General features: G+C 40.6%; 1 protein-coding gene across 5 annotated transcripts in view; it reads right to left on the bottom strand.

Annotated features, from left to right (window-relative positions):
- Positions 1-235: 235 nt before the first annotated feature.
- kif21b (kinesin family member 21B) overlaps positions 236-12,944 on the bottom strand; it is a 54,411-nt gene continuing 41,702 nt past the window's right edge. For 3 of the 5 annotated variants that reach the window (XM_047806034.1, XM_047806035.1, XM_047806043.1), the window contains 8 exons: positions 12,104-12,240; positions 10,944-11,124; positions 9,877-10,041; positions 8,727-8,844; positions 8,421-8,591; positions 6,483-6,682; positions 5,793-5,924; positions 236-5,024 (listed from right to left, as the gene is read on the bottom strand). In XM_047806034.1, the coding sequence (XP_047661990.1) occupies positions 5,825-5,924; positions 6,483-6,682; positions 8,421-8,591; positions 8,727-8,844; positions 9,877-10,041; positions 10,944-11,124; positions 12,104-12,240 (1,072 nt within the window). In that variant the 3' untranslated portion in view covers positions 236-5,024; positions 5,793-5,824. The remainder of the gene's footprint in view (positions 5,025-5,792; positions 5,925-6,482; positions 6,683-8,420; positions 8,592-8,726; positions 8,845-9,876; positions 10,042-10,943; positions 11,125-12,103; positions 12,241-12,944) is intronic. The other 2 variants (XM_047806038.1, XM_047806046.1) reach the window with 1 other exon arrangement.

The raw sequence follows: 12,944 nt of genomic DNA on the forward strand, positions 1-12,944 counted from the left end.
GCACGCAAATATTTAGCTTGATACGAACAAATGGAAAACACTTTCAGGGTGTGATTGGCTGTGACATTTAAGCACCTGCTGGAGTTTTGCTTTGAAAGTCAGTCCAAAAAAAAGAAAGAAAGAAAGAAAGAAAGAAAGAAAGAAAGCGAAAAACATAAAAGCCAGAAGTTGTCAAAAACCTCCTGTTAAAAAAATTCAGCATTAAATATAAATATAAAAACACTCATTCCAAACATTATGATACTATTTTTATTATTTTGTGTGGCAATGCGTGATCAAACCTTAAATAAAAATTAATACAATATTTACAAACAAGTATTTTACACCTATATGCACATGTAAGAAAACAGAAACACCACTGTAGAAACATTTCCAGTCCTTGGGAGGAGTCTGTGCAATAAAAAGGCACCTTTGACCCTGTTGTTTTTGCCGCTGTGTGATGTACAGTACCTGCTCTCTGCACGTGCCTTCGCCTGCCAAAACTGACATACACTGGTGTACATCCTGATTGTTTTAAGTGACATAATTATTTTTTAAATAGTGGCATCCAATCTTTAGTCCTTTCCCAGGACTCAACAAAAGGTATACAATGTTTCCATACAAAATTAAAAGTAAGGTCTTCTTGCAAAAAATAATATGGCAAATATTTTCAAAATCTGTTGTTAATGATTGACAGATGCATCTAAAGGTTAGAACCATCGCTGAGCTTTTTTAAAAGGCAGTGCTTAGGATCAGTGTAAGGTGGTGAAGGCTTTGAAACAGAGTTGGAGTGTAAGGCAAAGAGAGGCTACTCGCGCCACACTGTCTGCATCAAACACCTTGACAAATAAGACAGCAGTAGCAGCAGCGGTAAAGCCCAGGTTAGATTGTAGATACCTATAATCAGGCACTGACATCCTCCCATATGCAGAAAACAGTGCAGTGTTAATTGTGTACAGTTCAGTTCTGCCTCATGTTCAGGCCATGCAAAAACACAAGTTTGTATGAAACGAAAGCCACAAGAAAAAAAATAAAAAGATTTTTTTTACACCGTGTTGCGATGGTTGTGTTTGTGTCGAGCACCAAAAAACTGCACGACTATGAGAGCAAATTCAGGAGCGTTGTTCATCATCACACGCTAGCCGACGAGTGCGCTGTATTGCGGTTATATCCATGGCGTGAAGTGGAAGCCATTAAATCCACATTTCATTCAACACACACTAAGAGGTGATATCCCTCCATTTCACAGTCTTTGAGCACTAGCCAAATAAAGCTTCCTTCCCGCTTATTTCACAGTCAACATTCAACAGTAAAAAATAGAAAATGGATAATATGGTTTCAAAGGAAAGACTCTGTAATGCCTTCATTTCTAAAATGAAATGAATGTATCCAGTCATCCAGTCTCTTCAGCTCACTAATGAGGGGCCGCTGTTTGAAAAAGGAGGAAAAAAAGATTTACTAACTGTAGATGACTTGTTAGTTTAACAACAGCATTAAAAAGAAGAGAAAAGGTTGGAGGATACGAAACAGAAGATGATAAATATAACAGAAACGTAGAGACTGAAGCACTGAAGTGATCACAGTTCAAAGGCTTTGGCAACAACTTTAGTGATCTGTCACAGTGCTGCAAATCACTTGGGGTTTTTTTCTACAAAGTACCATTTTCACAGGGTTCCCATGACTGGAAAAAAAATTTGTATTTGGATCAAAACTACAGGGAAAAAAAAATAATTTCAAAACAGATTTTTGTTGAGCGTGTTTGTGATGTGGACGGGGTAAAAAGAGATTCTAGTATCTACAAACTTTGAATAATGTATAGCTCAAAAACATGATGAAAGTTGAGAGAGAGTGCCAATACTTTTGTACACTATTTCTAGAAAGAACCACAAACATTTAGATTTTCGTATTGGCTGGCGACGCATTATAATGTGAGGAATAAAACAGAAAAATTGTTTATTTCCCAATAACGTGTCCTGAAGTGTCTAAATCCTAATACAATCGCAGTTTTTTTATGAACTAAATGACGATGTACTGTTTATTTACTATGAGTAATGCTGTTTAACATCCACGTCCTACCGATCACTAGTCTCTATTTCTCTCTCTCCCCAAAATCTCTTGAAAATCTTCTCTCAGCTTCATTAATTACAAAGTGCAAAGTCTCCCGTCCTGTGTACGCTTTTTCTCTGATTGTTACAAAGCACCGACACTGGAGACTCCTTCCATAGGTCTCAGTGTAGGGCGTTGCTATAGCAACAAGAACGAGCGTATTTTTAAAAAAAAAAACATCGTAGTCGAAACTACTGTACAGTCAGAGTTTCTTTTAGAAAGAAAAAAATAATAATCAAGCAACCGGTCAGAATCGAGCATTCAACAGCGTTGTAGTATAAGATCTACTATAGTCTTATGCTAAACACTGAGTTGAACAGCAGCGTGACATTTTTATAAGAAAACAGTGATATTCACATAATATTGCGATGGCATCATTAAGACAAAAATCATCTATTCCTTGCTTGAACATTATCATATTAAATATACAGAAAAACGGATGGGGGGATTGGGACCAGCGCACAGTTTTAATGGGACATCGGCTCCTTAAACACAGCTCGATGTGCCTCATCTGTGCTGCGGGGCTTTTAGCACAACGAACCCATCCCTCTCAGCTGGAAATCAGAGCTTGGGCCTGACAGCAAAGCACCCACCGACAGCTGCTACTACAGATATAGATGCGCCAGGGGCCGCCCAGAAAAGATTAGGGTGATAAATATGTTTCATTAAAAAAGACAGTAAATCTGGGGGCTGGGAGAAGAGTGCAGCCCTGGAAGATGATGATTGATGCTCTAAAAATACTCAGTGCATACCAGTGTTGTGCCAAGATGAAACCTGCCATCGCCCACATACCCCCATCAGGCGTGTCAGCTCCTCTGGCACGAGTGGACAAGTTTCCTGTTTCATTTAATAAACAGCAACCGCTTTATATTATGTTGGGTTTTATTTTCTCTGGAAAAAGGTGAGCAGAAACAAACACGGCTCTGAAGCCGACCTACTTCTCAACACTGCTCTGCATATTTTAAAGAGAAGCAGTGGAAAAAGGAAATTGGGATGGATCCTATGAGATAAATCCAGATGTAGTCACCACTTGTGTCTGGCCCAAAGGGCTTTAAGAAGTATTTGATGTTCTGCCAGTGTTTGGATTATGCTTTATATTTCTCAGGTTTTGGGGAGAAGTGGGTCTGTGGGATTGTAGACTAGGGGTTATCAATGTTTTTGCAGGCAGAAACCCCTTTACCTTTAAAAATAAATCCTGTGGATGTGCTCAGTTCCGATTTATTTGATGTACATCATCCGACTATTCAAAGATTAGCTTTATTGTGTAAATTTGTATTTACGATATTCTCCCTATTTATTGTCACCATAGAGATCTTTCTTTCCTACGTTTCAGTAGGTTACTGAACTAGGTAGGTCTGGACTAAACTCACTCAGTTTACGTTTCTTAACAGATCTCTGGAGAAACCACTTGGGGATCCACTTGTTTCTGAGCATGTGAATATTTATATATTGTTTTTATTATAGAAAACATCCCAGTGAGACTGTTCACATGTTCTGTGAACTAACCGGGTTATGTGCAACCATACAACAAGCATTCGCTTTTGAAAAGTTGCTGCTAATTCCTATCCTATTAAATAATCCATGTAATCCCCTAATACTGCATTTCCTTACCAGTGAGCTAAACAGAGCCCTAGCTCCATCCACTACAAAGCTGCGTAATATTTTCACAGACGTGGCGACTGAAAAATACATTATGTCAAACAGCCTAGTATCACTGTGATACCATAGCGAGTCTATGCGCCATTTCCGGCGTTAAGAACAGTCCAAACCCCATCAGTTGGTTTGGCCTGAACCAAACTGATCAAGAACTGACTCTCAGCAAGAGATTAGCTCCTTCTAAACTCACTAATTCTGCCTGCTTAAGCACTAGAGCCTTCATTAGAACGAACTGTCGGTTTTATTGCACACTCCGGGCTGCTGCTGGCCCCGAGCTTATTGAAGCCGGTCTTGAAAAGTGTCTGTTCAGCAGAGTGTGGATAAGGTTGCTCACAGAGCTCAGAGAGCACTATATTCACAGACCAGTAATAAGAAGACTGGGAGATATACATGGGTTAGAGCTCCAAATGCAAATAGCTGACAGGGCTTCAGACCCAAAAAACACATTTAAACCTGAGGTAGAACATGGAAACATCACAGCAGACAAGGAGACACTTATTTAAAAAGAAGAGGAATCTGTACAAAGTTGTGTTGAGCGTGTTCAAGATGATGAGGGATTAAGAGTCCGTATTAGATTTTTATCAGAGGAAGGCGACGGGGCATTTAGTGAGTGTGCCAGCACTATTACACAGTCACGTCTTGGAACAAGCTCCGGTTGTATCCAGACTCTCCAGAGAACCTCCACCAGATGGTAACAGAAGAATCAATCTCCTTCTTGCTTCCAGTAGATCGCTTGCTATGATAAAGGCTGATATTCAGTCAATCAAAACACAGAAACATATGCGTCTCCAGGGGGAAGGAACTGAAAAGTGCTTCCCCCCCACCATTTGGCTCAAAAGTGATTTCCCAAGGCCTCCATATCGGCCTGTTTTATTTCCTTGAAATAATAAATAAGCAAAAATGGACAGCAGCTACATCTAAAGTGACGCTTTTTTTTTTCTTCAAAAAACAAAATTGGCACGGAAGGACACTTTCAGTAAACGTGTGCGCACAAAGTAGACACACGCTCATCTCATTATTTGGTGTGCGGTCAAAAATACCAACGCAGTGGCACCTTGAGGTTCACTATTGCCTTCACCTTCTCGTGAACATTCTTCTATTACGAGACCTTCACGTTGCACTGGAGCTCCAGACTGCGACCTCTGACCTCTGAATTCTCAGGACAAGCCGAGTCACCTTGCAGGCATGAGCCCGACTAAAGGCAGGTAAGACCATAGTTTACACCGTCAAGCTGTCACCTCTTCTTTGCGATCCTCAGGTTCCAGATCTTCACAGTCCTGTCACTGTGGGAAGAGAGGCAGAACGATAAGAAAGTGTGAGAGAACAAAAAATAGAAACAGGAGCAGAATGAATCTTGAAACAGGCTGACAGGAACTCCTCCGCAGCTGAGATGTGGTAGACATCAAAACCGGAGAGTTACCGCAAAGAAAGCATGCCAAAACCAAACCCTGGCACGTTTATCCTAAAGGAAAGATTTAACCCTGACTGTGGGCTCTTTTATAACACACATTTACTATGTCTCTGATACAGCAGAATCCTCAAAGGTCTATACAATAAGTTAAAGCAAGGCAAGAGTACAGATATTTAAAATTTGTACTTCGCACTTGTAGCGAATCTGGTGGAATATAAAGTGACTCGTTTAAGTACAACTATATTATAGCAGTGAATCAGAAGCAGCAGATTCAGCGAGGCATGAGACAGACAACAGCTCTCGGTGGTAGAGTTCAAGAAAGGACACAATTAAGAGGATTTCTGCCCTCGGGTTAGACTCAATCGGAACTGCAACAGAGTTTTGTGCTTGGGAAGAAGAATCCTAAACGCAATGAAAGCTAAAACGGAGCTTGTCGTCCAATTTAATGGCAGGAGGCTTTTTTTTTTTTTTTTTTTTTTAAAGAAAAAGTGAGAGTCAGAGAGAGAAAAAAAAGAACACACAAGTCTGTGAGAGAAGAACAAAGAGCGAAGAGCTAAGCTAAGAGTGTAAGAGCAAAAAAAAAAAAAAGAAAAGAAGGAGAAGAGAGAGAAATAAAGTAAGTGTGTGAGGAAGGCAGTACCAGAGAGCAGAGGCGGAAGGTGTTAGTGGAGCTCAGGGAAGGCTGGTGGCTCTGCCTTTGATGGCCAGAACGCGACGCGGCAGGCAGGGAGTGAGACCAGGAACATAACTCCACAACTTCACCCGACAATCACTGCACACGCACCACAACACAGTCACACACACACACACACACACACATAGAGAGAGAGAGAGAGAGAGAGAGAGAGAGAGAGAACAAAAAGTAGATAAAGAAAAAGAGAAACAACAAATGGAAAAAAGAAAAAAAAACAGAGTACATAGGAGAGTGAGTGAGTGAAGAAAGAAAGAAAGAAAGAAAGTTAGCAAAGATGCTTGATGAGAAAAAGATTTCACATCTTTTCATTTAAAGTGCCAGAGTCGATGACCTGAACATGATGCAGCAGCTGTAGAAGAGCTGTAATATTTCTAGGTTAATTATTAACAGTGTTCTGTCAAGAACACAGTATAACAACAGATCTGAGAGGCAGAGAAGAACCGTAACTGCTACTCAAAACAACAAGCTGCTCAATGACAAGATCTTTTATTTTTCAGCATTGATTTCATCAATATCTCTCCACAAAGGCTAATAACTCAAAAAGCAGGTTTATCTTCTCACTCTCTCTTCCACCAACAGAACCTGTTCTGTCTACATGCCCGTTTCCAGGAATGAACTCTAGTCTGTAGTTTGTACCTGGAGGCAGTAAAGATCTGTTTGGAGTTGGTGCAGATAGCATTGATGGGGCTGTCATGACCCTTGATTTCTCCGATGGGTGTAAAGTTGTCTACGTTCCAGACCTTCAGCATTCCCGCCCTGCAGGCACTCAGCAGCATGGGACGCCCGGGCACGTAGGCCAGCGCACACACCCAGTCCTTATGGGCGTTAGGGATTTGCTGTGAAGTAATACAACACAAATCACTGCTAAGTGTAAATCCGTGTCTGCTACAGAGCACATTAAATGAAGTGTCACCGTTATTGAGCAGTTTTAGGTTTCATACATAATAAGCGCACCATATTAACTGCTTAGGGGAACGACCAAAATACAACATTTTCACTTATCTCAGAACAATATCATGCATGTAATTACCATGCAATATATGCAGCTGTCGTAGTCTGGAGTGTATACAAAGTTATAGAACAATACCCACTACAAAAGTTTCCTTTATTCTCGCAAATTGTGTTTCATTTATCGACCGTTCCCTGTACAAAAGGTATGAAGCTTCTAATATTGAAAATGACTTTCCTGCTCCTAGACCACCTAATTACGCAGTTATAAAAGGAGACAATATGACTATTAGCACAACTAATTATCCTCCAGAGATGTATAGTACCTGTACATTGAGAGATCCTTCTTGTAAATGACCAAAGCTTAATTTCCAAAATGAACTCAGGTCGATAAACAAAAAGCAAGAGACATGTTAGTGAAGCAGGGGATCTTCAACACTTCAGCATGCCACAGAATGGAATTAAACTAAAAGACACAACTAAAAGTGCTGTTGCTTTTTCTTCTCCACATGCTTTTGTTTGCCTTGTCCTGCTTTCAGACATGACTCCACCTCTCTCCTGTCAGTGCTTTGTTACCCAACTGCATTCACCTGTTCGGTGTTTACGCTGGGTCTGTTTAAACCTAGTCTCATGGCAAAGTTGTGTTATTACAATCGTGCTTTATTGAGAGCAGTTTCGCTGTTTGCGATTTCTGATGTTTACTGACCTGCGCTTTAAACCATCATGTCATGAACACACTGAATTTATGCATTCACATCATGCCTTTAACATCATGTTACAGATATGTTAAGAGCATGTAAGTATTATAAGAGGTTTATGTAGTGCTATAAAAATGGCAAAAGGCTGAATGCACTATACATGTTGTGTCCGCAACATTTCCTGTGAATGAAACAAAATGTGCATTAAAACTATATAAACTACTGATTTGAATTAGAGCTAAAGCTTCCAATCTGACCAATCAGCACTGTTGTAGAAAAACATATTAAAACTAAGCTAAAAATAAGATACAGCTGTTAATCTCGTAATCAGAATCTGTTAAAAATGCACAAACGTCTCCGAGTTGCTCGTTGATGCTTAGGAAAGAAATGCAAATGGAAAGTGATGAACCTGAAACAGAGTGTTTCGCAGGTACGCGGCTCATTTCTGACAATGTGAACGTCACTATGCCGAGCAATTAGTTCTGCCCTTTTCCCAGCAAAGCATGGAACATCTACACTGAGTGGGTGACTGCCTTGAAGCTTAAAAAAACCATTAAAGCCCTGTCAGGAAGAAATCTCCCAGCTGTTCTCCTACTACAAGCTGAAAATAAAGCAACTTCTACTCTGCTCTGAAGCTAATTTAAGATTGTCGGTCTCAGTTACTTACTAAAGATAATGCCGTGGACTGAAAAGATTTTTTATTGCATTTGATATTCTCTTTAAGAACTTGTATACAGAAATGTTATCAGAGAAATATTATTCAAAAGGAATCTCAGGTACTCCTGATGTTCACATCTCTAATCTTCTGGTTATTCTTCTCTTTTCAAATTATAAAAATAGATCAAACAAAATGTGTCTAAACCTTCTGACATTTTAAAAGAAAACAAAACCTCGAAAAGCGTCAGTTCTTACTGCTACACCCCTGTACCTGAATCAGTTCCTGCTGCTCCAAATCCCACTTCTTAATACCGTTGTCACGGGAACCGCTGAACAGCACGTCGCCGTGCACGGCCAGGCACTCGATGCCGTCGTAGTGAGGCGGCTCAAAGTTGTGCGCGGGACCGATGTTCCCCTGCATGCCTTCCGCAACATCAAACACCTGTAAAAAGGTGGCGACAGCACCGAGAGCGTCAGCATACGTGGTGCTCCTCGTTTCCCTCAACACGCCATGTATGAAAAATACTCCAGGACAAACAAACGCAGATCAGAGGGTGCTCTGGGAATGTGGGTATACCTTCACATAATGATCCTTAGAGCCGGTGATGACCTGGTCTTTGCCTCCACCGGAGTATCCCACTGTTAGACACATGACTGAGCCTATGTGGCCTGTCAGCTTCCCCGAGGCCTGCATTCTGCACAACACAAACATTTCATCTAAGCCACTCTGTAAGAATCAGATAAATGAACTAGTGTTTAAAACTCAGGTTTGATTGCATGCCAAATTTTTAGTGGCTAATTAGGATTGTACAATTAGCAGAACCTTTAATGACATCGTGTTTTTGTGCTTCTTTAATGAGTTAAAAATAACTGTGATGACTCAGATCCTTATTAAAATGTCCAGCTTTTCTTTTGGACTGCATATAATATTGCTTTTCTTAAACAAATCCTACAATAGCTTTAATCAAATACTCATTACGCCTCGGTGAGAAAATGTGAAAAAGGAAAGCCACATCTGAGGATACGTTGTTACACAGAGCAGGACCTGTTGATGTGAGACAAATCAGACACCTGAGAAGCTTATTTAAGTCAAAAGCAAGAATGTGCGTGTGACACGGTTTGATCAATGAAACATGGAAATAAACACGGTGCTGAATTTCATGATTATTATAAACACCTCCTGCTACTGAGATCATACACTGTTTGTTCATTCGAAGAAATTTTATAACCAAGTGAATGCAGAGTTCTAAAGTCAGGCAGTTATAACGTTCAAAGGCTTTGGATTTGTAACCATCACCAGAACTTGAGGTGCTGGGGTAGTGAAAAACGCTACGGTAGAGCTGACAGTAGAGCTGACATTTAGTAAAAGTGACATTCATTAAAGTTGACATTCACTAAAGCTTATGCTGTATGTTAACATTTCAGATTTTTCTCGATTACTCCTGTCAAACACAAACACTTAAGACGAATGTTTCACTGCGGTGGATTGTGCTGTTGTAAATACATGGTGGTTAAATGAATATCCATTCATATTCATTAACTCTTAGTCAGATGCGAATATTAAAATTAGCCAGAAGGCACGCTGCGACTGCAAGCTGTTTATTGCAAACCGGCATAATGACACAGAAAAACGCTCCAAACTGTAATCTGCAGCATCTGTAATGAACTAGCTGGTGTGAGCCATTTAACCTTTATAAGATGTGGAAGTTGAACAGAGAGTCATGTACCTGTTGAGGTCCCAGGTTCGGACTGTGTTCCCTGCTGCAGCGTAGAGCACAGAGCCGGAAGGGTTTAGAGCGATTTGGTTGATCTGGTATTCGCCCGGGGCCGTGGTGATAGTGCGGGTGGTCGTGCCGGCACAGGCATCTCCTGAAACCACCTGACCTGAGGATCTACAGTCAAGAAGAAAGAAAAGCATCCAGAGTGAACAACACTGTGATAGATAGCATTTAAAAGCCTGAGGACTGATTTATACTTCAGCGAGCACGTATCTGAGAGTACATCAAAACATTGTGTGCGATCGATCTAGCAGCGGATTTGTGCTTGATTTAAAAAGAAAAGAAAAAAAGTGGTTCCATGTTTCACAGTGGAAATAAAACATTAAAAACATGAGCATAAATTCGTAAATTGCTCGGGGGTGGGGGGGGGGGGGGACGACAAAACCTTGCGTGATCAATTATAAACCAAATCAATTCCGAAGCGCCTTCACTAATGTGTATTCAGCACGATCAAGCGGTTCATGTAACAAAGCATTTGTATTTAAATCCAGATTACAATCGTGGAATAGTGGGTGCATGTTTTTTTGGTTATTATTGAGTTGCAAATGCTTGCATCACATACTGTATGTCATGTCTATTGGGAAGATGTTAAAGAAGAAAAAAGAAAAATTAACTGTGATTCTGCGGGATTAAAATGGCCGTTATAATGAGCCACATTTGGTTCAAAGCATCACTTTATATTCACTTAATCCATGATATCATGATTAGATTTATTTACAGAAAACTAATGTGACCACATCACCATGTGCTACAAAATCACTGAACCATAGCATCGTTCATTTATATCTGTATTTGTGCGAGTCTGTACTGCGTGAATTCTTGTTACATCAATAAATGCAGCAAGCATACCGTTAATAACCTTGTATATAGTACACAGTTCCAGACAGCTCAGAGATTGGGTAAGAGTTCAAGTGTTTAAACCCAAAGAGCTAGCTTATTTCTGATGCCCACTGTCTTAAACATTATGTAGCCTTGTAACAAGCCTAGGATAAGTCAAGACCTGAGGAGATACTCACGTGAAGGTGCGCACACACTTGGCAGAATCCCGGATGTCCCAGACTTTGATAAAGGATGTGGAGACAGTAAAGACCAGGCCGGAGCTGCTGCAGTATTTGACGGACACCACGTTGTTGGGATGTCCCCGCAGTGTCACGATCTCCTGCCCAGTCACCAGGTTCCACATCTTGCACGTGCGGTCTGAGGGCAAATAGATGAGTGGTTATTATGATGGTTTCTGTTTGGGGTTTTTTTTTCTCTTCATAGATATTTCAATTTCATAGAAAAATGATTATTATCTAGGATTCTCATTAATATCTTTATAACAACAGTACTAAATGATCGTTCAGTTTAATGCACAAAACTAAAATATCTTTGGCTAATTTGGGGGGGGGGGAGAGCTCTAACTCTTCACATACAACTCAACATCTAAAATGGAAAGAAAAAACTATTTAATGGGAAATGTTGTGCTTTCATCTCTCTAGGAGCATGACGGGTTCTCATTGTCCACATTGTTTATGTTTCTAAAACATTTATCATCTTATTTTTGGCTCACCTGAGCAGACACACATAACTGAATAGCCTGAATAGCTCTAACAAACCCACAGCCAATGAACAGCACTACAGCAGCCCTCCTCTATGGCTCTATAATCCATATAGTTTATGAGCTAACAGGCAGTATGTGCCATCGGGCTTATCATGACAATGGGTTCCACTAATGCTGTCGGATCCATTTCACAGCACTGAGACAGAAAAAGGGAAAAATTACATTTCAACCTGAAGCAGTTCCTTCTAGTTTACAGAACATTTATTGTACGGTGGAATACTGAGTCCTTTTCAGAATAATAAATATATACAGACTTGCCCAATAATGGCATTAATTTGCTCTATGAAAAATCCACAAAAACTGTTTTAAATGTCAAACCGTTCCCCTGGACAATTTGAACGTTTGTTCTTTTCCACTCTGTGGTTCATAGGCCTTTCCTCCACAGCTGTTCTGTGCTTCAGAGGCTTTGTGCATAATATGAAGCTGCTGATAAGTTCAATAAGGCATGTTGTGTGTGGGCCAAAAGCAAGCAGAGAAAGCAAACCACATTGATTATCTGGCTGTGTGCGAATTTAGTTTTGGGTCAAGCACTCTAATATAAAAAAAAAAGGGAGCGTCTGTGTGTGTGTTTACCTTTGGATCCGGTAAAAAGCAGCTCATCTGTAGCGTCAAGGCAGAGCACGGGTTTGGAGTGTCCCTCAGCCACGGCCACACACTGCAAAGGAGCCGTTCTGCCCCCCTTCAGCCCTGCCATTGGACTGATCACACCCCTGCACCGAGATACATACATTCAACACAGGGAGGATGTACGCACGCAAAAATGCATTTGTGTTTGATAACTAACTGATTTTATTTTCAGTGTCAAGGCATTACAAAGTCTAGCAGCTCTCTCAACCCAGAAGCCCTGTGGTTCCCCGCCTCCTCTTCTATACAGCCATGCTCCATTCTCCTCCGTCTCTCCCGAGTTCATTATCAATATTGCGTTTCCTTAATCTGCTTCATCAAACCCCAGCTGGGCTTTGTGTGACAGACAGAAATCGACCAAAACAATGGAAGTGCTTTCATATCTGAGGCAGGTGCTAATTAGGGCCTGCTGAGCTGTTTCTCTAAGCAGCATGAAGGTGATCAGTGGAACTGAAGAAAGCTAGTTTAGCAACTGTGGCTAGACTGATGTTTGAGGCTTAATCTCCAAAATTAAACCAGCCCAGATTTCTTTTGCTATTGACAGAGTGGCCAGAGTTCACCTGTACAGTAGCTGTGCAGATTAATTTGTGACTGAAATAAAAATTGAAATATGCCAGGGATCAGGACTGGCTGATGATGATAATCTTTCAATATATAACAGCAAGCTAAGGACTAGGAGTCCTCTAAAAGGAAATATATTAAATAAAAAATCACCACATGATCTGAATTCCAGTCGATTTCAGACGGTAGATGGTATAATCTTCCAGCAGTGATTTTAATAACCATGTTA

Source organism: Tachysurus fulvidraco, chromosome 2 (genome assembly GCF_022655615.1).
Source record: "Tachysurus fulvidraco isolate hzauxx_2018 chromosome 2, HZAU_PFXX_2.0, whole genome shotgun sequence".
Taxonomy (NCBI): domain Eukaryota; kingdom Metazoa; phylum Chordata; class Actinopteri; order Siluriformes; family Bagridae; genus Tachysurus; species Tachysurus fulvidraco.